Here is a 26,657-nt window from a genome sequence, read left to right as displayed (position 1 = left end):
AGTACTCTCTCTGGTCCATATTAATGACCTCACCAATCTTGATTCATATGTACTCCATCCGTGCATGTATATAAGATGTTTTGGTTTTTTCTTTAATTCATCTACTTTAGTTTGTATGTATTCTAGGTTTTAGTGTGTAGGTTCACTCTTTTCAGTTTGAATGCAGTCCACTCCAAAAACATCTAAGCAATCAAGGACGCTCAACAATCAAGTATAGTACAATAGGGATAGATAATAGGTAGATAATAAGCTGCATACAGCAACCAAAATAAGGTTCTTAGGTTCTTGACAACACCAATATATTAACAACAACAAAATAAAAAGTTGCTTTGCAGCAGCAGCACACGTCCTGGACTCCGCCTACTCCATCTGGCTCCTCGTCCAGTTCTTGCTCCCCTGTCCCTTGATCCTGGGCACCTTGGGTTTGAGCGGAGGCATGCGCCCGACGGCGATCTCCACCCGGTGGAAGTCGCGGAGGTGAATGCCGAAAGTAGCAGGGAAATTCAATTCGGCACATGAGAGCATATGCTCCTGCCACCGGAAAAAACATTTTGAAATGTCAAAAAATTCGAACAAAAAAATTCTCGCTTATGTATCGATATTTTACGTGCGCACATCAAGTCTTGCGAAAAACCATATTTTTTATGACTTGGGTGAAAAAGACAAACAATACGTCTCGTGCACAACCTTTTTCTACAGCAAAATTTGTCGTTTTTGCAGATGATACTCAAAATGTCGGTTTTATGTGGAACCACTTTGTGAATGTGTAGAATTTTGAGATGTACCCACTAAATTTTGTGTTCAATTTTTTCAACATTTCGAAAGTGTATTTAAAATGAAGTTTAAAAACCGGGAGCATATGCTCCCGGGTGCCAAAACATCACTCACGTAGTAGCAATTTTTTAAAACTATGGTAAATACACATTTTTTTGAATAACATTAAAACTCTAGACATATCAGAGTATATTTATTTTGTTCAACAAAAAAAATCCACAACAACTGAGTTTTGCAACTCTGATATAGTTACTCTAATCCAAGTTGGCATCGTCATGTATGGATCTAAGAACAGATGATAGCGGACAAAGAGTAAAAATAGATACATCAAAATGGAGTAGTAGATGATGTTCTATAATGTGGTGAAATAGTGTTTCTTGAAATGCATAATATTTTATGGCCATAAATTAAACTTATTCATATAAACACCCGTAGCATTATCTTATCATAACATTTGTGGTGGCTATAGAACAATATGGTTTATTTTTAATATCTATAGATTCCATAAATTTAAGTTTAGGATACATTGATTGAACTTTAGTGGATGCCCTCGCAATACGAGGGCCACCTGGCTAGTTAGCAAAAAAAAAAAGTAGTATCTGGACCGAGTCATGCACATATGACATATCTATAGCAAAATGTGACTTATTATGGATCAAATGAGCCCGATGGTGAAAGGCACGCCGGTTTGCGGCAGCCAGAAGTCCCCGAGCACCATGTTGCCGACGGTGAAGTTGGCGGCGTCCACGGTGCTGTTGAGCACATGGTACCCTGGCCAGTTCACCCTCCTGGTCGTATCCGATCCAGGGCCAGAGTTGTCGTACTCGGCGTAGTACAGCGTGCTGAGCGCAAAATCGCCGTCCCACGGCATCCACCCTACCGGGTCGACGATGCCTGCCAGGAAGGACTGCATGATCACCGTGCGCGAGTACATCTTCCACGGCCTGCCGAGGTAGTTGGTCGTGGCGAAGGCGGTGTTGGCGGCGAGCTCCGGCGCGGCCACGATTGAGCAGCCCTGGATGATGGTGCCCGTATTCTGGTTCGGGTCGCTGCGTCCCTGCGCCGTGACGGTGTTGCTCTGGCCGGCCATGGGGAGCCGGTTGTGGAGGGTGCAGTCCTGGAAGACGACGGCGGCGTTGCCGAAGACGTAGTCGACGGTGCCGTAGATGTCGCACGCGCGGTAGAACTGGCGGAGGGAGTGAGTGTAGAGCGTGTCCTGGTAGCCCTCGAAGCTGCACTGGTAGAACGTGGACAGGTCCGCGCCGCACCGGAGCGCCACCGCCTGGTGCTTCGCCGGGCCGGCCGTGTTGCGGAACGTCATGTTCACCGCCACGAACCCTTGCCCGAGCACAGCTGCAAGTCGGATAACAAAAGTTAGGACGCACTAGTCAACGAGTAATTGGCCATGTCTGATGTCTCCATGCATAGAAGTCATGGAAGTCTAATCAAGCTCAAAAAAATGTTATAGTAGAAAATGTTGAGCTGTCGTGTCATGTCAATGGCAGATTATTGGTAGGTATATTTCAACTTATCTGACAGTCAGCTCACTGCTTTGACTTGTCCAATTTACTTGTTTTTGCTAGATTACTTGATTTATATATACTTCTACTAATGGAAAATAGCAGAGCCAAACTTTCAAACGAAAAAAAAAAGAACAGAAAACAGAAAACTCACCAAAGGTGGCGGAGTTGAAGGTGGTCCAGCCGTCGACCACGCTCCGATTGCCGGTGATCACCGTCTGGCCGATGCCGTCACCGATCATCATGACATACTTCTTGTTCTTGGGCACCACCACATTCTCCTCGTACACGCCCGCGGCCACGTATATGACAAAGTATCCGCTGGTCGCGCCAAGATTGGTGGGCGCCGCCGCCACCGCATCCCCGACGGTGGTGTAGTTGCCCGCACCGCTCGGGTCCACTGTCACCGCTCTGACCACCGACACCGCCGCCGCGGTCCCCTCAACGGCCATCCTGCGCACCATCTCGTCGTCGGTGGCGTCGAACAGCCCCCTGCCGTGGCGGGGCGGCTTCGTCGACGGCTTCTTCCCCTTGTGCCTGGGAGGCACCCAAGCCCTAGTGAAGAGCGACAGCGAGATGCTGTAGAGCTTGGTGCTGTTGGCCATGGGCACGGCGAGCCCGTTGCGCACGGACCACGCCGACGCGGTGGCCTGCAGGCCGTCGGCGCAGGTCTGCTGGTTGGTCAGTATCGCCGACAGGAGCGTCTGCACGTCCTCGGCCTGCGGGTCAAGGAGCGTGTTGGTCGTGTTGAGCGTGGCGCCGGCGGCGGACAGGAAGTCGATGTTGAGCCCGGAGAGGAGCTGGCAGTCCTGCAGCGCGGCGACCGCGCCGGCGGAGAGGCCGCTGCGGCGGGCTAGGTACCGGTTGACGAGGCCGAGGAACTTGTTGGCATTGGTGAGGGACCTGGCGGCGGAGAAGCGGCCGTAAGTGTAGAGATTGTTGGTGCCGTTCGCCGGGAGCACGGACCGGCAGAATGTCGGGTCTGTTGTCTCGTTGCACGCCGTGGACGGCGGCACCGGCGTGGCGGGCGGAGAGTCTGAGCGGGCCAGGAATAAGAGCGAGAGCAGGAGGAAGAAGGAGAGCGTCTTGGCTGGGTGGAACGCTGCCATGTTTAGTTAGCGACGGAAGCTGTGATGAACAAGTGTGTGGAGGTGTGCTTGTGCTTGAGTGGCGACCGCGCGATGTACCCTTTTATAGACGTATAATCAAGATAGAGTCGTATAGTGGTTTTGGAAGGATTACAGTTGGCCTGGGGTCTCCTAAGAAACGCGTTTGGCCGATGATCGAAAGACGGTGCAGGGCTGACCAAGAGAAAACAGGCTGAAGTCAAACTCCGATCCAGCTAGAGATGCATGTGATAATGTATTACATGGGGGAGGCGACATTTATGTTGGTTGGGTTTGGTAGGATTCAAACGGTACTTCTTTTCAGGATTCAAACGATACTTCGGGGTAAACTAATTGCAACATGCATGGACAATATCATTCGCAAAAAAAAAACATGCATGGACAATATGGTGAGATTTTCTTAATCTCGGTCGCATGAGAAAAGTGCAAACACGATTTAAAGAAAATGCAACTAGAACGACTTGGACTTATCAATAAATGACTGTTGCATTTTTCTCGAGTGATTAAGACTTAAGAAAATATCAATAACCAAGACTTACACAAACCCCCCAAAACAATTAGATACTCCAGAGTCCAGACTAGGGGTGGAAAACATGGCATACAACAAGTTAACCACGAATTAGTACTCTCTTGGTTCTAGTTAATAAGTCCTACCTATATCTCTTGGTCCTCAATTTGACCTCTATAACATAAATTATAAAACACAAAAATTATATCATTAGAAATTATATCATTCATAGTTTGTAATGATATATTTTTTATAATATATACCTCGTATTAGGTTCATTAAATTGATAACCTAGGCATACACATAGGACTAATAAACCGAACCAGAGGTAGTAGAAAGATAGGTTCAATCATATAAAAACATAACTTTCTACTTCTACTCTTGACGAAGCCGATGTTTCTTATAGGCCTAAGCCATGTGTTTGCGGAAAAATCAACCTTTATTAACAAGATGGTCAAGAAAGTGGGCATACATTACTATTACTAGTGCCTACTATTACTAGCATTATAGGTAAAAACAACGATAATTGGTCGCAAACAAGTATTGTCTAGAACACAATAGGTTTCCGCACTACGCCTTGCGGTAATGATTCATTTGATTACGACCTTTGCCGCACGCGGTGTCATCCATGGATCAAATCATTTCGTGGATTGGATTTCACTTGCTTGTCGACATCCCCCATCACGTGTTACGAAATAGAGTGTACACTAATTTTAATCATTTTTTTGAAACAAAGATTCACTAAAAGCATTCGTAAACTCTCATGTGTTTACAACTTAGTATTGTCTTTAGATTTTCTTTCCTCCTTATCTAGTTTTAATTAAATCTTAATAATAATTTCCTTTTATAACCTTGCCCCATTAATTTAAAATAAATTCTTATTTTAAATATCTAGTTTGCGACACAAATATTGATTTTTCTAAATTTTAACGATTTTATTGCCGGCAATTACATTATTTATACTTCTCTAAATTCAAAAATATTTATGGTTTTCTTAACTTTAAAATCTATATCTCTTATAAAGTAAAACCCAACTAAATTCTCTATACGTCTAATTGTTTTAGTCGTCTAATTTTCCATATCTTATTTTTTGGCTATTTTATTGGTGAGATGGCACCACCCTGCTATGAAGTTACTCAATTAAATCATATGTAAAGCACCACAATTAGTTTCACACTTAATTGTTTCAGCCAACCATGTTTTATGTCAATTGTTTTCATTTATGAAAAAGACATGACAACTATTGGAGATTACCTGTTTTATTTATCTATAACTACTTAAGACATATCCAAAAAAAAGTTTAAGCGTCACTTCAAGCAATGCTATCTACATCATCATTTTCAGGCTGTTAATTTCATCTTATCCACAGCTAACTTAATTTCATGTCATCGACGATCATAAAAAAATTGCGTGCACTATCAATCAAGTACATTGCTGAATAACGACCTTAATTAGTCAAAGAATCAGTTCATGTCGATTAAATTACTCTTATGACTATCGTGACGAATTGAATCTTGCATATTCCTATTAGCCGACCTCAGGTTCATGCGTACGCGCGGGTATATATCCTTCTAGTTTGCAAAATCTCCTAAGACACAACCTAGAACCATAGCCCACATGACTTCTCCAGTCTCTTCCATAACACATGTGGCTTTTATCAGATTTGATGCGCGCCGTCCAAAACCACTAAACCCATTTGCTTACCACAAAGCTGAACCAAAGGACTCGAGCGGCTAATTAAATAATTCGCCCACTGCGCCATGGCCGACTCCACTGGTACTGATCGAAGAACCACAAGATCATGCCAGAGTCGGGAGGTTAATTTAGGACCACACATATCACATTTCTGTGGTATTGCCCAACCGTATGCGTCTACAATGCAAGTCGTGCGTTCCACGCAGTTAGGCAACCACTGAGCAAATAATGGTCGAAGCCCTAGTGGATCTAGAATCCGGCCGGTGGCTAACAAACTCATAATAGTAGATTAATCAAAAACTAAGCACGATTGATGACCAATGTCAAATCCTTACGGAGGAGACATGCTGCACGGGTATAGGTAGTCAAGCTCACCCTGCTCATTTTTTCTTTTGCGGGCCCGCTCAGTTTGATTGTATTAAGTTGTGGATGTGGAGCCTCCATACGTACTCTGCTGCATGGCTGCATGGATCCTATGTCGACCATGTATTTACTCCATCGCATTTTAATTTAAGTGTCACATATTTATTTAGATTTATATGTATCTGTATATTAAAACGCATCAACAAATCTACGACTTAATTTAATGAGGGAAGTAGAAGGAAATGAATCGTGTGCGTAACAGATTTAATGGCTTCAAGTGATATATAGTATATCTATAGTTTATTCCATTATACCTTCATTATTGCACATCCCAACATAATGTATTTCGAGTTAAAATTCTGCACCTTGGTTGAACACAACATTGTCTACATCTAGATTTGTTTCTAGGTTTTTTTGAAACTTCAAAATGCAGTTTTTAAATTTGAAAAATGAGCTACATGTAGTTCGAGCTACAATATTCACACTCCCGTTAGGGGGTCTATATAAAGGAGCAGGGATGCTTTTTTGGCTGGTTCAATCCACACCACCCTTCACTACAGTATTTACATATGGTTACACGTAGATTGGTACAATCGATGTGATCCAATGTGTCGTGGTAGTTATGGATTGATCTATGATATGGTTTCCATATGGTTTACATACTAGAATCACCAGTTTGGTATGACAATCCCTGCAAAACTATTATAATTCCCCCATGCGACATGGTGTAAATGGAAAAGAGGATTCTACGCTAGTCATGCAAGATATTTTCCCTAGGTCTTCTATCTTGGAGGTATTGGCATGATAAGCCAGTACTCTGTACATATCTAACCTAAGCAAGAATATAATTTCTTTGTTAGGATGAAATCCAAGAACGGAAACGGCATATTGCGAAGGCGTGTCTTGAGTTCTTTCTTGGGTGGCCGTAATGCTATCATCATCCGAGTCCCATTGAAATTCCTCCCCGGTCGATGCTGTTGGGCTCATGCTATAACGACCATGCTTCCAAGGTCCGTCGGCATATTTCCAAGGGTAATTTGCTAGCAGAGGTTGAAGGTCGACCTCCTTCTTCAACATCCACTCCATTTGACCACATGATTCGTCGAGAAACCAGATGAGGAGCTTGAAGCCACCAATAACCAACACGCAATACACACCTTTTTTCGACTTTCCAATACGGTACTCTTGTGAAAGGCGGGCTGTATTTGTGTCCGAGGAGAACGTAACTTTTGGAAGCTTGGTTATTCGGTATTTGTAGTTTGATAAGGTTATTCTGCAAAATACAAACAAAAAATCATTAATGGTAGATCTCGGACAACAAATGGACTTGAAAGGAGGATATATAACAATTGAGAAAATCATGTCGCGCATGCATAGGTTACCTCATAAGAAAACCATCATGTGGTTGCACGTAGAGGGCTCCACGCCAACATGTACTGTAACACGACCAAGGCGAGCTGGATGGCAAGTCGGCAATGGCCCCTGCTTCGTCGTCTCCCTCCCGAGTAAATGGCTTCACCTCCCACTGTTGTGTCCTCGACGAGAAGACACACAAGACATACGGCGACGGGGGCCATTCCACTTCCTCTGGAGGTTTGTCTCTAGGGACGATACCGTGGATTTGAAGCACCTCGTAGTGCGGCGATGTGGCGGCAGGGTCAAACGCAAGGTACTTACATAGGAAATCACTCCCCGGCGGGAGCGGGTCCGGGGAGAGGGGTACTGTCGCCCACTGCCGTGTCGCAGGGTTGATCACTTGGTGTCCAACCAAGAGGAGGCCGTTGCAGTAGTCGTCGACCTCGAACCACACGCAGTTGTAGCCCAGGTAGTCGAAGCTGGCGCCGTCCAGCTGCTCGTACGGCGGGCGTGAGAAGTATATCGGGTGCTCCGCGTCGTTGGTGACGGCGAAGATGCCGGACAGCGAGATCGGAAGGAGGTCCGCGCGCAGGAGGCCGCGGTCGTCGACGGCGGAGCACCACGCCTTGCAGACAGAGCGCGAGACGGCGAGATAGAGCGGCGGGAGGCAAGTGAGGATGTCGGCGAGCACGTCGGCTGGCAGCTGCTCCATCGTCGATCTCTTCGCGGTGCAAGACACGGTCGTCGTCGTCTGCGCTGAACTCGTTGGATACATATTAAGAGAGCTGTGGCGAGTCCGATCCGGGTTGCTATTCCGAATTTCCGATACAGTACACCGACGCGCTAATTGTTAAGGATGCCGATCCGGGTTGCTATTCCGAACTCCCGATACGTTACACAGACGCGCTATTTGTTAATGATGAATTTGGATGTTGATTCTACTTGGCGCAGATGGAGTCTAAGCTATTTGCGTACCAACAATGATGACACTACTGCACGGCAAGGAATTTGGGGCACTCCAAACTGACCCTATATATGACCAAAGTGGCTCTAATTACTTTTAGAGCCAGTTTTGAAAATGCCTCAGATACTTGTATCCCTAAATAAATTAGAGGCAGTTTGATTGAAAGTGCCCCTCATTCTTTTTAGGGGCACTTTCAGATGTGCCCCAAAATGTATTTAGAGGAATTTTAAATATGGGTTGTTAGATTATATGTGTTGTATCCCAGGTAGGCAGCCCATATAACCTCTAAGTTCTGAAATCTAAAGGCCCATCTAGTATGGGAACTTCGGGGGTTGTGGAGCACAAAGTTTATCCCCACAATGCTAGTTGGCAGAGAGTTAGGGCAGCTTATAAGTGCAATTATTCTAGCTACACTGAATGAGTGAGAATACAAGGAGTTCACCCACACTCCTCCTCCTCCTCCCCTCTAGCTCACCACGCCATGCATCACACACACGTTGTGTTTCGTGAATCAAGTTCAAGTTAGAAACTGGTTTTGTGGAAGATTATTTTTTTTTTGGTGCGCCAAGTGAGTTGGGTACGTGTCGGCATGCATGTGCATGCTTGAGGTGTGTCCCTATCTTCCTATGCGTGGTGGTTTGGTCGGCGGCTCCCCTCTGAGGCTACACCAGGAGATAAGAAACATAACAGATGTAGAGTTTGTGGCGATGTCGATCTCCTTTCCCATGGATATTCCATCGGCTCAATAATATTAGACATTGGGTTTAAAGTATGGTAGAATAAATGTAGAATAAGCCACCCTTACATCCCATTGTTGGGACAGTTTCCTACATACTCCTTCATCCTCTCCCGCATGAGCGCTAGGGGCTCACGTCCTTTTTGTCTAAAACATGTGATGTTAGAACGTAGTTGCATAATTTTTGCATGTGGGAAAATTTAGCCGTGAATATATTGCAACAATTTTTCGGTGAAGTAATAGTTCCCGAAGAAGGTGACAACAACCATTATTTTGATTTCCTCTAATTGAAAAAGGGAATAACCGTAGTTTTACAACATTGGGATTAAGATCCTTGATTCGCGTCATATATATCACATATCTATGCGAAAGTATTCAAGTGCATACTTGCATCTTAAGAAGCGGAACCTCCAAATTGATTTTGCTGAACCAAAGTTAGAAAATGAGGTTCCGGATGAGAGGTGGGTGCACACAAATAATTATCAACGGGAGTTGCAAACTCCCCAAGCTTCTTTGCTGCCATACTTTCAGTTTTTGTGGGTTTTTAGATATAGGTAAACAAGTAAACTAAGACCAAAAAGGCAAGCAAATGTTTTTGAATATTTAATTAAGAACACAAAAAAAACTACTAAAAAATAATAAACTAAAACAAAAATTAAACTATTAAACAAAATCTCTAATGACCTCACCACGGGTAGCAATTGGTTTCCCGACAATGGCGCCAAAAAGTGTTGATACCTTCAATCCGGATTACGGACTGTAGTACATAAAGTTTTTTCCCTAGAGACCTAGGTTTATCGAATCCACGGGAAGATTGATTATGGTATAAGATCACTCAAGCAACACTTTTAGTTTTTGTTTCTACCGAACCAACAGTTTTCTTGTGTTGTTGTGCATCAATGATTTGGAGATACGCCAGAGCTTAAGGTTTCAACTGCAGCTATGTATTAGTAATGGGATTCAAGGACAAAATGAATCTCGCATGTGTGACAAAGATGCAACACATAATATGGGCGATGTGTCCTAAAAACACCATTGCAGGCGACAGTTTTTATGGATCGATTATTCACCTCGAGTTCCTACTCAACATGTGGAGTCTTGGTATTAAGATATATCGGAAAATAGCATTTGGAGCAGTGACGGCATTGTTATTCCCTAGAAGATAGCCACACTATCAACCCATGAATGTTGTCACTTGAGCGTGGCATCAAATCATGCAACTATTTCTACTCAAACCGCAATATCTTTACCAATCTTTCTAGTTTAGGTACCTGTCAAACCTTAAGATCGAGGCAAAGAGATCAGAGACTAGAAATGGATCTCTACTACCATACTACACAACATCCCATAAGTAAATAGATGTGGTTGATGCTGCGAGGCTAGGCCTCGGCCCATAACTTGTGAGGACTACTCACACATGATAAGATCAACAATCATGAACATTGTATTACGAATCTCAAAGATATGAATGATAAACAATATTACAATGTCGCCAATCATGAATTTAATCAAAATTACAAGTAGGGGAGAGATTTGATGGAGATGATGATGTGGTGAAGTCGATGGCAGCGGCGACGGGGCTTTGGTGTAGATTGGATCTAGTTGTATATGGTAGTGGAATGTGGTTTTTCTCTCTATGTATCTCTCGAATGTCCTCTAGGTGCCTTCACATTTTATATTGGGTTTGACAAAACGAAACCACTGACACATGGTATGGCCAGGCCGTACGGGAGGGCATTACCGTACCAATGGTCCTTAAACCTCCTGAAAATCAGCTTCAGAGCTTGGTTGACTTGGTGACATATATAGCTCTTAATTCTTCATTAATTGCCTTTACTTTCCTTCTAAATTGTTCCATTTCAGCACAAGACAAATAAAGAAGGAGATTTGCAAATCTTGGCATTGTTTAACACTTTATGAAGGGTGTAGGAAGATATTTGTTTCATACTGAGACAAGACATCCCGGTTTAGATGAAGATAAAGTGGTCCTTTCACGAGTCATCAACCTGCATGACCATTCAGGACAACAGGTCTCTGGAACCTTGTCGGTTGAGATTTTGCGCCGGAGGATGGAAGATAAGGTTTTTGGGGAGTGGTTGGGCGCTAATTCTCATTGCCATTTGAGTTCTTCATCTTCGACTTACTTCTCCATAGCTAGCTTGTTGCTTCCTCCTAGCTAGATCTCCGTGGACTTGGCGACCCAGTTCCGGTCATGATTGATACGTCGCAAACGTATCTATAATTTTTGATGTTCCATGCTTGTTTTACACCAATTACTATATGTTTTAAGGGACTAACCTATTAATAGTTGTAAAAGTGCATAAGTTCTTGGTTTCAACTTTGTTGTGCAGTAAATAGGCAAATATGGAAGGAAATAGCTGATTATGGTGAAATCTGGAATTTCCCGGAATCTGTCCCTGCTGAACACTTTTCAAAGATCGCTTCGAAACTCCATCAAAAAGACATCCAATGGAAAAGTCGTAAACTACAATGTTGTAGATAATTTCAAACCGAACAATTTGGACATCTTATTCGTCCAGAACGGACAACGGATGCATCCGGCAGAGCAGAATTACTGCGGAGGTTCGTGCAGTCTCGGGACTCCCAAAGTTGGTGACGTATTTGACACAAACTCTTTCCATACCTGGATATTTCGGGCCAGCCACGAGTTGTGAGGCTCATGAAGGACAGAGAGGAGTCCTAGGAAGGTTCTGGAGGTGCCCAAGAGCCCTTGGATCAAAGGGGCATCCATCCCATGGCCTAGATTGCATCTCCAACACTATATATTGATGGGAAACCCTATTTTTGAAGGCCCCCAAGCATTGTCACGAAAATCCTCCTCCGCCAAGGAGGGGGAAACACTCATCTACACCAGCACCAACTCAAGGAAGAAGAAGGCTAAGGGGCGGCGCTCCCCCATGATGCCGGCGGCGGGGAAGGAGTCCCCGCGCCGCCGCCGGCGCCGCCCACGCCTCCGCCTCCCGACGCTCCTCGCTGAGCCCTCTAACGTCTTCACCGCCATCTCCATCAGCAACTCCTCATTTTATTCAGTGGTCCATCCTCTCACAAACCTCTGTACCGCCCTATGTAAACATGGTGTTTGATGCTATAAGTTATAATCCTATGATCTATGTCATGTTGACATAGTTTATTTGTTCTTTGATTGATTGGTTGTTTCTCTTTGGTTCATTAGAGTTGTATGTTGATATGTTACCGTCCTTGGTGCCCATTATATTTGTGCGTGCATGGATCAAACACCATAGGGTTGGTAGTACTTGTATACTAGAAGGGGAAGTTCTACCGGAGTGACAGAAACCTAAGGACGCTAACCGGATAGTTGCATGTATGGGAGTAAGAGGACCATTTACTTAAGGCTATGGTTGGGGAAACCTTAATGCTTGCTAGTATTTACGGATGTTTGCTAGCAAGCCAATCATATAGTTCTTGTAATCCCGGAGGGAGAGCATGTATATTTAGCCTCTCCTACATAGAAAGCTGCATCGAAGACATTGAAACCAAGATCTTCACTAATTGATTTTGGACAAAGCCACCACTATTACCACCGCCTTTCCACACTCATGGTACTGTTAGTTTAGTTTGTTTTATTGCTGCAGCACTAACATTTATTCCGTGTATTTTATTGTTCTGCAAAGTCACCTCTCATACCCGTTATCGCTCTAGTTTTATTTTCTAGATATTGCAAACGCTTAGTGTGCGTAGAGTTGTATCAGTGGTTGATAGAACTTGAGAGAATGTTTATCCTACCTTTAACTCCTCGTTGGGTTCGACACTCTTACTTATCGAAAAGGCTACACGCGATCCCCTATACTTGTGGGTTATCAATGATGTAGGTGCTTATCCTATCTTACCTTACACCATTTCTTGTTCCATATGCAGATCTGGTAGATGTACTCAAACTTATGCATGTGGTTAAGACGGCTAGTGCTTACGTGAAGTTGCTTTTGATGATAAAACTCACTTGGAAATTTTATAATAACCTCGATAAGGTATGAATTACACCCGACCTCTGCAACAACCTGACATCAAAAGGTAGTCGGGACATCGAGAATGCACACCACCAAAAGAACACAAAGTGAAAAAGAACAATTTCCCTCCCCGAGGCGAATAGCGGCTCGACGTAGTAGGAAACATCGTCGTAAAGTACTAATCTCCCACTCACAATCGTCATCTGCACGGTTTCAACGTGGGCATCGCCACACAAACAACAGCGGGGTTAGCACTATGAGCAGCAAAGAGTCATCTTCACCCTTCCATTGGAACGATCCTGACGTTGACATTACAACACGACTGAAACCTTGCCCATGCAAAGCGAGCTGGACTGTTAGTCCTTGTCGATCTTCTTCGAATTGCCTTGAAAAATCTCCACCTCAACATCAAGGTGATCGTGACGGCCTATTTGTCATGGTCCACATACCGATGGCGCAAGCGTAGCTTATTGATGCAGAGTGCCTTGGCCCTTGACTAAGCCTTCCCCTCCTCGATGAAGGTGGTGTTGCACCCGAGGCAGTGGCGGAGCCACACTATATCAGTGTAGTCAATTGACTACAAAGATTTTAGGTACATAGGCAAAAAATTATGCAGAAAATTATCAAAAAATCGTATAAATATATGTTTTTGACTACATAACTTCATACTGACTACACAAGATTTATGCCCCGGCTTCGCCACTGACCTGAGGCCCCATCGGCCCCATTATGATGCACCTAATGTTTTAAATTCAAATCTAAAAATCATTTTTAGTCACTTGTATCTAGCATGCCACCAATTTCCTATGGAAGAAATGCCAACTGAATTTCCAAAGTTATTTTACTATCTGATTTTTCCTATAAGTTTGCTTCGGTATCCATGCTTTGTTTCTAAGGGGATTTGGTGAAACTCTTACCTTCATCTAATCCCCTAAAATCCTCGTAAAGTTGCAATCCCCAATCCACTAAGTAGGATAGTGTATTAGATATTGGACAAAATTCAATAGTATTTGAGAAAAAAATGGATCAAACTAACATGTACACAAAAACCAAAGAATAAGTGATGATTTGAAATTTGCTGGGGATAATTTCCACAAACCCCTAAAACTACACCCCGCTTCAGCTTGATTAGCATTTCACATCACATCAAATCCCTGAAGCCTGTCTCTTTTTATAGCCTCCCACTAAGTGACAGCACCAAAGGCTCAATTAATCATCGCTACATCGATTAGATTAGCCAAGCAAATCAAGTCGAGTGATAATAAAGTTGAAAAAGGCAGCGCCCTGGTGCGGACCTACCGGCTACCGCCGCCGTCCCGTCGAGGAAGGAAGGAGCGGTCTTCCCCCTTCCCATCCCCGGACTATTCTTTCCCCAGTCGCCTCCTCCCCGCCCCCGCCGCCGCGAAACCAAGGGCAAGCCATGGAGGCCAGCGGGCCGGACGCCGCGAACCCCGGGATCGACGGGCCCGCCGACCCCTTCAGCTCCGCCGGCCGACTCTCCGTGCACCAGATCGTCGGCGGCGGGAAAGGTACCGCTACTGCTCTCCTACCCCCAATTCTCCATCTCCTGGTTCCGTACTAAGTTCGGGGTGACTTGCTGTTACATACGCGAATTGTATGTTGTGAGGCGGATACGTCAGGTCGTCACTGGAGTTGCGATGTCTCCCTTTGATTAAAATCATGAATACAGTGATTGTATTTGCGCAAAGTAGTGTCAGGGTTCGAGTAAAGGTGGTTGACCTGTTGGCTTTTACTACTTCATAGGCTAGTAGATTGTAGAAGAAGCGTGCCTAAATGCGAGCAAAGGCTGGTGTAGTTCTTTAGTAGTTCAGAACTTCAGATTCTTTACCGTGGTTTCAGAAAGCGCGTGCTAGCCTGAGTCTGTGACTGTCCTGTGTGCACACAGAATTGAGGTCATGCCATAAAGTTTTGGTTCGAATTCTAGCTGATGTTTATCAACTTTATCACCCTTGAAATACCTATGACTATAATTCGATTGAACATGATATGAAGGTCACCTGTACATATTGATTTGAATCAACGGATGCCTTGGATGTTGTTAATAGTATTTTTTATCATTTAATATCCTTTTCTGTGATTTGTCTGTGTTAGTATCAATGCATTTGAGAGACCAATCATTAGAAGTACCTCATATGACTTATGTTTATCATCTGGTACACTTATTTGCTCATCTTAACTTCAGGAGTACTGTCTTTTAATATAATTTCTTCTGCACTGTTAATGGTAAAATCGATAACATATGCGTATAGCTTGATTTCTGTTTGAAATTTAGGTGTTGTATGGTTTTCCCATAAGTCTCTCTTGCTCGTGATTCAAGATGCTGTTCCTACCTTTCAGCTGCCGATATCATCTTGTGGAAGTGCAGACGTGCTACAGTTGGTCTTATATTTGGTGCTACCATTGCATGGTGGTTGTTCGAGAAGTCTGAGCTGTCATTCTTGACCATCTGCTGTGATGTACTGCTCATTTTGATACTCGTACAGTTCCTATGGGTGAAAATATCTGGCTTGCTAAATAAGTAAGGACCCTATATCCCTCATTTCATGTTCTTGCATATTTTGAAACAAGTGTATCTATATGTTTCTCATCGGTTAATTATTGTAGGCAACCTAGGCCACTGCCTGAATTAGTTCTATCAGAGGAGATGGTTAATAATGCTGCGGCATTATTCCGTGTTAAAGTCAACAACATGCTGATGATTGCACATGACATTACTCTTGGCAAGGACTTCCGGCTCTTTTTCCAGGTTAGCTACCATGACATTGTTTCTCTTTCTTCACATTATGATTGCTGACCAATGAAAATTCTTCACAGGTTGTGTCTGTCCTTTGGCTGCTATCTGTTATTGGCAATTTCTACTCTTCTGTAACTCTTGCTTACGTAGGTATGTTATGTGTAAACATCTCATTTTGAATCCGCTTAGAGACAGGCATGTAGGGACATACAGTACCATGAAGCATGCAGAATCGTGTATCTGTTTGTTTGTCTACAGTTTGTCCTTTGTGTAGGGTTGAAAGCTAATTTTACAGTGTGTGGGTGACAGGAACCATTGCTTTGGTCACAGTACCTGCACTATACCATAGACACCAGGAGAACGTGGATAGGTATGCTGGGATGCTCCACCGGAACTTCTCAAGGCACTACAAGGTAGTTGACGAAAATGTGATAAGCAGACTACCAAGAAGCTTTATCAGAGACAAAGATGATTGATCTTCTCGAACTGTTAACACATGTTGAGTTTTTTCCTTTCTTTTTTGGTTTACTTTGGCTGTTGTATTTCTGCAACGTAGGTTGCATGAAGTAGTAAGTCTAGATCAGCGAAAGCGAAGCTTGATGTAGGTAGCCTTCTAATGTACTCCTGATGAATAAGTTCGAAACTGAAAAGATATGCAAAAGATCGCAGCACCTCATGAAATATCGTTAACTCCTCTAGTCCTCTGTATATGCTGGTCTACTTGTGACTCTTGAAATTGTTTTGGGGCAAAGTTGCTGCAAGTTCTTAACAAATAATAGAGCACACGACAGTTGTCAGAATTGGAGTAGCTGTTACACACATCATTCAAACCTGACTCCTGGCATATATACATGTGCAAGTTAATTTCATAGCAACTGGAAACACATGCTGTGAAGTTCTGGAATACGATTACACATCAGCAAAGATGCTACTACTGCTAGCACAATCACTTGAGAGGCGTCTTATTCATATAAAAATGTACCATGATGAATGGTAAAATCACATTCAGCGCTTCCCATTCAGCATGTCAATCCAACTCTCTCAGATAAATGCATTGAATTGTTCCATACACACTATCATAGTAAACCAACTCTACACTGGCATCATGGTTATTCATTTCTCAAATTGCGCCAGCATCTCCTGTGCAGTCTCACACCAAACATTGTAGAGCTCGTCCGTAAACAGAACAAAATGCACCTGCCAATTACAATGTGGTTTACATGTTTAATTGAGATAGATGTCAGCGCCACGGAAATAGAATAATGAAAACAATCTAAATGTTTCTAAACTAACCAGTGAGTCACGATTTAACTAGTTTTCATAATGAATGTCAATTTAAGTATTCGCTATATCGTTCCTGTATTTTTGTGTAAAACGGCATTTGGTTACAAATACCATATTGGCATGGCTGTGTAGTAACTATGTGTTTACATGAAGATCTACGACTTACCTCTTTAATATCACCTGAAAACTGTCGAGCAGTTGAAATAGCTATGTTCGATGCTTCCTTTGGAGGGTAACTGCATGACCAATCATGTTAAATTTCACAAATTAGATAGTGCAAAGAATAATATGCACAAAAAAGCACATACATGAATCAGAAAAGGCATTTAGTATATACCGGAAAATACCACAGGATATAGCAGGGAATGCAATGTACTGAATGCCATTCTCTTTAGCAAGCTTCAGGCTATTTCTGCGATTAATTGATGCAGTTCAGGGTAATTTTTCCATGATTCACAGCTAGAATGGTATTTTCTAATATATAAATGTAAAAGAAGGACTTACTCATAGGCATTCTTTAAGAGCAGCTCAGGTCGCTTATCCATATCATATACGGGCCCAACTGTGTGTATCACACGGGACACAGGAAGCTCAAAAGCTCTGTTTCATTCAATACACAGGCAGACAGATATAATTTTGTTTAGGAAGATGGCATTCTGAAGCTACCAAAATGAATCAGAAAAGGTACTAACGGAGTAATTCTGGCTTCTCCAGTAGGGCAACGGACTCCAGGTTTAACCTCAGGAACTTTACGGCATGCTTGCACGAGTTGTGGTCCAGCAGCTTGATGTATAGCTGACATATGGGTTTCAAGTTAGTATGAGATACTCAGTGAGTGATAAGTAAAATGATTACGCCTCTCAGAAACATGTCATTACCTCCATCAACACCTCCCCCTCCTAGCATTCGTCCATTAGCAGCATTAACCTGCCAAAACATATCTACGTTATATTCTTTCTTGCTGAATACAAAGATTATTATCTGCTTCATTGCTGAATGCAGTGATAGATTATTGCTTTCAAGAAAGTCACAACACAAATTTTACACATCATATAGCGTCTTAAACAGAAATGTCACTAAATGCATCAGATCAAGAGGAGGTTTTAGTTACTACACTTGCCCGCATAATTGATCATGGCATACTAAATTGCAAGCACATAAGCTGTAACCAGTCTCATGGGCTCATAATACGATACTTCACCACCTTACGTCTTGTTTTCAAACTTAGAAACTTTTGCAAAAGGACTGAAATTTCATGATGGTTTAATTTAGCTTTCAAGACTCCAAATTCTAGTAGGCTGAACTTGATCAAACTCCTTGAGCATAAGTTTATCGCAGAAATTTATTGTAGCAAGCAATTCACACGCCAAGTTAGTAAGCAGAATTTATCAGGAAGCATATGTAGAACCAACAATGCATTGTCCTGTATGAGCTGATCTCATCCCAGTAGCACCAAGGAATATATATGACAGAATGAAGGATCAGGGCCAGCAAGGCACTAGCCCTCCCCACCCCCCGAGAGGCAAGCCCACTACAAGTCCAACAAGCACAGGAGATCAATCGATCGCTACCTGCTCGACTAATTGTTCTAAAAGAAACATAGAGACTATCGCGTTCTGTCTTGAGCCTTTCTAAAGTTGCAACCAGGCATTAATGGATGCCAACAAGGCAATTCCATCGTTTCCAGCAGTTCTCAGCCGTTCTACTTTTCCCATCAAATACCGGCAGGCTGAGATTATGGAGATAGTGTGTCTTAGTTCACCCTCAGCTGACTTCGCTTCCCTCTGCTCTTCAACTCAATTCCAGCGTATCAAAACAAAGACCAAGTTACTCATATTATGTGTTCCATTCCTGATTCATGGATTCTTGATTGGATCCATGAGAGTACTCAAGAGAAAGGGGAAAAGTTCATTCAGTTCATGATGTGGTCTTATTTTTCATGCTGCAGATCAAGTCACCTTCATCCAAATTGAGCCATATACAGGTGCTTTTGTTCCATGCCTTGACCAGTTTTTATGCAACGTAGTTGGTATCATGATCAATAAATATATCCTATAAAACCGACATTCTATCTGTATGGAACCATGATGTTTCCCGGCTATCCTGGTATACCCCCCTTGAATATTGACCAGTTATTAGTTATTCAGTTTTAGATGTAGATGTCATTGATCATTGGTGTGTACATTAAGTATTTTTGTCTGAGCCAGGGGCCCTTCCATTGTCTTGCCCCTGGGTCCTGTAAATGTATGGAACGGCCAGACAGTCATCCCCTACGGCCCTACCCCTAATGGTAGAAGCGACTGATGCGGAGTTGCGGACATCAAAACCGGAATTACTTATAGCTAAAAAGACCTTGATCACCAATCTAAACCTAGCCAAAACACTCTCCGAACCAAACTGAAAACCCCATCTGATGTTTCCGCAGCTGGGTTCGGTTCGGTTCCCCATTTGAGATCAACCGCAGGCAAGCAAGCAAGCAGGCCACGTCGCAGGCCGAGATCATAGAAAAACAGTACGGCGTGGAGGATACAAGGTGGAGCTGGATCAAGGGATGGAGCGGAAGCACATACGATGGCGTCGGTGGCGCCGTCGACGGACCAGAGGGTGATGTCGCCCTTGTGCAGCTTCAGCGCGCCGGCCCCCGCCGCCGCAGACAGCCGAAACGTCTCGCCGCCTTCGAACCCCGACGCCGCCATCGCGAAGGCCCTCGTCGTCGAGCAGATGCTAGGCCGCCGCCTCCGCAGCAGCTTGGGGAGTGGGAGTGGGAGCAGCGACGGCGTCAGGAAAATTCTGGTGGCTACACGCGACATTCGTTGTGGCCTTGTGGGCGAGCGTGAGGGGCACGCGGCTGGCGGCTGACTTTCTGTCCCTGGAGGCCTGGATTTATACTTTAGGCCTACTGTCCGGCCCATTTAACAACTCGGCCCGCGTAATGTATACTTTTTTGGGTCTGGCTATGTCCTGATTGACTGAGATTTCTTATGTGTCAGCAAATTCGTCATTTTAATTGCCTTCTCGTTTTTTTATGTGTTCAGTACATTCCTGTGTTTCAATTCTCCAAAAAGAGAGCAAATTTCAGTGCACCCCCAAAAGAGTAAATTTCAACGAAACCTATTATCACCAATGCATTGCAAAACATGTGCTAGGCTCGGTGAAATAGAGTAGTAAATAAATTCATTAGGCTTGACAAAACAGAGTGACAACGGCTGCATTCACACTTGCAACTCTTCATTCCTCTACCACTTTCTAAGATTTACACTTACATCTAAGGGCCACAGCAAGAAGAGGCTCATTCTGAGCTCCAAGAAGCACCACTCTAGTAGAATCTACAAATGTTGTTGCTGGGAGGCAATCAAGGAATAGACAGGCCAGCAAGCAGCCGGATGAAAGGGTAGAAACAAAACGAGAGTGGATTTGGTGTTCAGGGGGATATGTGAGCACGTGGTTATCACCGTTGGATTTGGTCCACCACCGTTGGATCCTGCTACTCACTAATGACCACTAACGGCCACTCGCTAAAGGCCACTACCTCGCCGGCCTCTAGCTCCACCTCGCGCATCTGAGGTCGCGCCAGTGTCTCCCCGGCCAAGCGCGTCGCCGTGCATCTTCCCCGCGTCTCTCCGCCCTTCCACTCGACGCGCTGGACCGCGTCGATGCGTGTACAGTGGTAACGTCGTTAGACACGTGTCGAGCAGAGAAGGGGTGCTCACGTATCCCCTGATCACCAGGCTTCATCCGTAAACAACATTGACAAAATGACCCTGAAAAATATGAAGTGCTTGAAATGAACTTATGGGTGTTGGCCCAATCTGTGTTTGAACAGCTGCGAGTTGCCCTTATGTGTGTCACAATTATTTTCTGATGAACTGTGTGTGTTGAATTTAGTTCTTGAAACGTGGAGGCAAAGATTTGCCTCCATTCATTAAATAAGGAGTGTCATAACATGACAAGTCACAAAGTTCAAGAATAAAAAAATGAATTACACTCCCAAAATTAAATGACCCAAATGCTTTGCCCCCGCCGCAACCCAAATCCTAACTGGGGTTTTAATGGATGAAAGTAGAATTGGGGGCGGAGCTGATTTGTTGTTGAAAACTCTGGCGTTTCATTCCTTGCAAACCGTCCAACTAATGAGAATGGTGATGGGCCATAGTGTGTCTGCAATAACTTATGTGTTGTGTGCAAGAATTCTTTTGTGATGAACTTATGTGCGTGCCACCATGAACCTTGGTATGTAATGTTCCTGATACATCTTATGTGCAATTACGTGAGTTGATATGTAGTATTATTGCGTTTTCCGGGGATAAATATTTGGTGCACCAGTGATCTCTTTTTAGAAAAGTAATTATAAATCATATTTCTAAGTTTTAGAAAAATCTGAAAATAAATTATGATGTAGCCACTATTGTATCCCACAATCGTGTAAACTTTTAACTGGAAATATTGTGTATTTTGGGCTGCACAAAATAACAAATGTGTGAATCTGAATATATTGATTCGAATCTCCAAAAAAAATCAGAATTTGTCATTTTTGTATAGCTCAGAAAGCAAAATATTTGAAATTGAGATTTTGTAGGTTAGTGGGACATATCATTAGCTACTTTTAGAATTTTGTTACATAATTTTTTAAACAACATAAATATTCAAAAATAATAATACGATGAGAACAGTGGTGCCCAGGATCCAAAATGACTTTTTAGTTTTCCGGTATTTTCCTATGAACCGGTACTTTTCTGCCGACGAATACAACAAATGTGGTGTTTTTTTTTTGTCAAAATTCTAGAAGATAGTTCTGAATGGCACACAAATTTGTACCGTTGCAATGCCCTGGAAATTCAAAAGGTACACAACCATGTACGCTAGAAGATAAATGCAGAAACACTAAACTGACAAGAATTTTAGTTAACACTGACAAAAAAGAATATTAACACACCATATTTTGTTAACCAGAAGATAGATAACTGACATCTAGTCTCACAACTTAGACCAACAAGACAACAAGTCAGCAGATAATTAAGTGATCTAACTGATTAGTGCTACACCAACTTTGCTCAACAACAAAATAAGTTCAACACACCAACTACTATCAAAAATAAATCGCAAGAGCTTATTTCATCACATATTTCAGAAATTTTCTTCAACTGCTTCCTTTCAACCTCTCCAGTCTTGAGCAACTCAGCAATGTAATATTCTAATATCTTCTACTCCTCCTTCACCGTTTCTCTAGCTTCTGCCTTATTAGCTTGTGAAGCTCTAGTTCGTGATCGGAAACTGCTGCTACTTGATGCTCATTCTGCATGTAGTGACCAAGCTACACACCTGCAAAACGCAACACACGCGGCGCCGGGTATATAGTAATAATTGCATCTTGCATATATTCCAGCAACACATTAGCTTAAGTTTTTTTTTTTGTGAAAACACATTACCTTAAGTTGACCAGTGATCTTGGTCAAGACAGGGAAGTTGGTCTATGTTTTGTTGTTGATGCCGATGCTAGAAGATGGGTAGTTTTATGGTCAATATGCTTTTGGGCAGCCTGGGAGAGGTTTGTAATCGTTGGTATTGTCGTTTTGCTTAATTAAAATCTCTCCGAGCGCTAGCATTAGGCGGTGCGTAGCTGAAGCTTTGCACCTGGAATCCTGGATGCTATCTTACCAGAAATCACTGGCGTAGCTATGTCTACGTGTGGCGGGGGGGGGGGGCACCGCCCCCCAAATTTGGAAGATTCTTTGAAGAAAAAATTTATTTTAGAGACTAAGATGAAAAAATTAGTGTCTTTTGCCCCCCAAACATTCTTCTTCTCTCCCGTCCCCCCCCCCCACACCATGGATCTTGGGCCAGCTCCGCCACTGCCAGAAATGTCTTTCTGGCGTGCATGCTATGTAACTTGCACTGTTTCCTTGTGTTTCGTTACATTTCAATTTGACTGATATTTTTCCGAAACACAGTGAAATTTGATGAAACTCACATCACCGATCTTAAAGCAGAAATCTAGACGGTACTGATGTGCACGGTACCAGCGTGCACGCCAGATTCGCCTGGTCCTGCTATCTTCCGCCTGTTATGTTATCTCTATGGTAATGGAATACGGTCCCTATTGGGCTGGCATTGAAAAAAACATTAACACCATGTGAAGCAATTTTTAGGTTACTCCATTGCCCATTGCTTATAGCGCCTCCGAGTCTTCTAGACAATCACAACAACTAGGTGTGAAGTCTAATTTTTTTTGGTGGAAATTTCTGAACTCTAGTTTTTTCAAGGGAATTATGAGTTCTGCTAGCCTGGTAGTGATAGAGAGGGCAATGGGCGGCCCACTACTGGGCCAGGGTGGAAAACTGGAGGACACGAGGACACACCTGCTCCCGGCGCCCTACCCGAAGCCGCGTCGGCGCGTAAACGCCGGCGACCTAGGAGCTCATGGCGGCCGATGCTGGTAGGCGGCTGGACGTGGCCAACCTCCTTTCCTTCGGCGACGACGTCGTCGGCGTGCTCCTCGATAGGAAGGATGCTGAATCCCTCGCGCAGGCCTACGACGGGGCGCGGATGCTGCGCTCCGCCTGCCACTCCGAGTCCGGGGACCTCAAGCTCCAAGTGAAAGGTCCGTTCTCAGTTCTCTCCGTCCTCGTCCAGATTTGGTTTCACGTCGTTTTCGGAACCCCTCGTGTGGTGGAAGGGATTACTCAAGTTCAGTACGGAAAATTTAGAGTAATGCATTCAATCCCAGTAGTAATCGAGTTTGTGTGGTTCAAAATCTTGCATAAAGGGTTAATTTTAGAACAAAAAAATAGCATGTCACAATTTATGACCAGAGTTAATAAGTCTTCTACTAGAGTACTTAACATTCCAACACATGCATACCAAAGGAGTTATTTCTGAAATAATTACAGAAGTTGTGTTGCAAGTTTGCAACAAACTTAATGATTGGCTGTTTGGATGTTGAACAATATAAATGGCATTGCTGCTTTTGGACGACAGAGTATCAGGATAAAATAAACTCGTGTAAGGTAAAGTTGGACAAAGCAAAATCTGAAGCAGCTACGGATGAAGAACTGAGCGCACTGCGGAATGAGATGAAAGGGAAACTCCAGAGCGAGCAACAGCTTCGCCAAGACTTAAGATAAGTTCTTACTTCAGCGTCCGTAACTCCCTGTCGTATGAAGTGTGACATTAAGTTGGATTGCTAATTAATACAGTTTATGTTGTCAGCACGGAGGTAAGTGATGAGCTTGATAACCTATACCTTCAAAGGGATTCAATAGAAGAAAGGAAGAATGCTGTCAAGAAGAAGGAGAAAGACATGCTAAAGGAACAGTAAGTCGAGATTTGTTATCTCTGTGACTGAGTAGATACCAGTACGTTTTCCTTTCGTAACTGCACACATACCATCAGTAAGAAAACTTTTTTGATGATGAAACTGACTAGAAAATCTCATCTGGGCAAACTGGTTGTATTGTATAACTAGCAGTACCATTACATAGTCCATTGCAATAGCAAGTTTGGTGTAGCAGTGGGGTTGATGTTCGTCATGTTAAATCGGTTTCTGTAGTTTGTGAGTAAATTTCGAATTTGGATAATGCTATCACTGCCTTATCATTCCTCTGACGTATTTTGACATTATACTGCTACTGGTGCCTTATCTTTCTTGAGCAAAGTTTGGTGATGTTTTAAACACCATGTGAAATTTAGATGAATGGTGCCTCCTAATTCATTTATGATACTATTAGATTTGGCACTGTTGCTTGTACTGGCTGTCCTGTTTCTCTGTTAAATTGACGCCACATTTTTGTGCAGAAGTATGCTTTCTATGTGTGTTTCAGTTACAAATATCATGCCAAATTTTGAAGATCAAGATAAGATTTCTGGATGTATCCTTTCAATATGTTAGTGTTTTGCCCTCTTTTATCTAGTCAAGGACATCAGTTTCTACCTATGCACAACAGATAAACTACAATTCTGCCTTTTCTCTTCGGACTTCACAATTTCTTTTATGTATCGAATCCTTAGCCTTTGTCAGATACTGTTGACAAGAACATGAAGAAGCTGGAGAAGTTCGAATTTGAGAAGACAATGTCACCAGTTGAGATCTGCGACAAGTTTTGGAAAATGATTTAGGGCCTGCTACCTGCAGATCATACTCATTGTACATTAGCAGAAATTGATTTTTGCGCTGTTCTGCAAGGTAATAGCCTACCAATGTGAAGAATGCAACTCACTCAGTTGCTTCATATGACCTAGTTGTATGGCAATCTATACTCTTCATATGTTGGCAAATAGACTAGCCTAGGTTTGTTATCGATCTAGATATGATTTTCTGCTTTGGTATTTCACTGAATTTAGTTTGAGAAGTCAGATCTCACTTATATTAGCACTTGATACCCTGTGATGTACCTCTTAGCTCTCTACAATGTTTATAAATGAGTAAAATACACGACGCTATCCAAACTCGGCAGCCTTGCCCGTCTCCATCACTGTACTTAGGAATACGCATTCTACGGTAACTAAAGATGGTTACAAGGCCCATCTACGGTCACTGGTTCTGCATAGAGCATCGTATTCACTAACGTGGCAAGTTGTAGCCCCCAAATGTCAGGTCCCAGATGGGTTCAACCACGCAATATTTGTAAAAAAGTCCCCCAAACCAACTAGTCTTTCTCACTACAGGTCCTTCCTCAATTCCCCATCACCAAAACAAAATTGGAATTAGTCTTTTGAGCTTCACTGCCTCCGGCTGCGCCTCTGCCTGCTACCGAGCTCCACCGCCGCCGGCCACACATGGTCCAGTGCGCCTTCTCCGTCGCTGTCGTCTCCTCCATTGCTGACATGCAGCGTTTCCCTCGGATGGCACCTGGACGCGTGGCCGTTCGTCATGTTTGTGGTCATCGTCGACCCGCCGGAGCTGGACCTTGGCCATCGCACCCTGGAGCTGAGGCACTCATAGCGCCCGCGCAGTTCGCGCCCGCAGGTGTGTGCGCCTGGCATCGGATATTTTTGTATCGGATGTTTGTCGCTGATGAACTCGGATGGTTTGGTTCATGTAGAGAAGTAGCAGTCGATCGAGATGGCGCAACCGATGTAGCGGATCCGCGGCGGGTGAGCATCCGAGTGTATTGAGTTCATGACTGGTACGTCCCTGATCTGTTCGGCGTTTCATCGGCTCCGGTCGCTGATCTCCTCCATCCAATCTTATACCAATGATTTCTTACAAGCATGCACCCCAAGAAAAAATACATGCGTGTAGAGAGTTAGGCCCAAATAAAATAATCACTAACGAGAGGAAAGAGATGGGATTAAACGGGGCGGCAAAAACTGCACAGCCTAATCTTCCATGGATTGGATGGGATCTGCACTCCATTTTTACGTGAAGTCAATTACGTGTATGAGAAAAAGATTCTCGTTCTGGCGAACGCGTGATTGGATTCAGCTCGGCAGATCGTAAACTGGCTGCTATCGTGGAGCTTTTTCCGATCGGTCTTCAAGACGCCTGCCTTCGCACTGTTGATGTCGAGTTCTGGCTGAAGTGTTCTTACCCCAGCAAAGAGGATTGTCGGATGGGTCGATGTAGATGATGGATGATGTAGCCCCGTTCACC

General features: G+C 43.5%; 3 protein-coding genes across 3 annotated transcripts; 1 reads left to right on the top strand and 2 right to left on the bottom strand.

The window, feature by feature from the left end:
- Positions 1-1,405: 1,405 nt before the first annotated feature.
- On the bottom strand, positions 1,406-3,403 carry LOC124681426 (pectinesterase-like). The gene is made up of 2 exons (XM_047216349.1): positions 2,449-3,403; positions 1,406-2,127 (listed from the first exon to the last, which is right to left on the bottom strand). Exons 1-2 carry the CDS (start codon positions 3,401-3,403, stop codon positions 1,430-1,432), a joined length of 1,653 nt encoding a protein of 550 aa, XP_047072305.1. The 3' UTR covers positions 1,406-1,429.
- An 11,031-nt stretch (positions 3,404-14,434) lies between these two features.
- Positions 14,435-16,482, top strand: LOC124681425 (reticulon-like protein B16). The gene is made up of 5 exons (XM_047216348.1): positions 14,435-14,558; positions 15,388-15,568; positions 15,655-15,796; positions 15,865-15,934; positions 16,094-16,482. Exons 1-5 carry the CDS (start codon positions 14,450-14,452, stop codon positions 16,258-16,260), a joined length of 669 nt encoding a protein of 222 aa, XP_047072304.1. The 5' UTR covers positions 14,435-14,449; the 3' UTR covers positions 16,261-16,482.
- A 126-nt stretch (positions 16,483-16,608) lies between these two features.
- Positions 16,609-19,888, bottom strand: LOC124681423 (macro domain-containing protein VPA0103-like). The gene is made up of 7 exons (XM_047216347.1): positions 19,639-19,888; positions 17,947-17,995; positions 17,761-17,863; positions 17,573-17,668; positions 17,406-17,480; positions 17,235-17,304; positions 16,609-16,981 (listed from the first exon to the last, which is right to left on the bottom strand). The coding sequence occupies exons 1-7, from the start codon at positions 19,876-19,878 to the stop codon at positions 16,898-16,900; spliced, it is 717 nt and encodes a 238-aa protein (XP_047072303.1). The 5' UTR covers positions 19,879-19,888; the 3' UTR covers positions 16,609-16,897.
- Between the last annotated feature and the right edge of the window lie 6,769 nt (positions 19,889-26,657).

This window comes from Lolium rigidum, unplaced genomic scaffold (genome assembly GCF_022539505.1).
Source record: "Lolium rigidum isolate FL_2022 unplaced genomic scaffold, APGP_CSIRO_Lrig_0.1 contig_42485_1, whole genome shotgun sequence".
Lineage (NCBI taxonomy): Eukaryota > Viridiplantae > Streptophyta > Magnoliopsida > Poales > Poaceae > Lolium > Lolium rigidum.
Note: the sequence above shows the minus strand (reverse complement) of the source record. Positions and strands in the feature narration are given on the sequence as shown.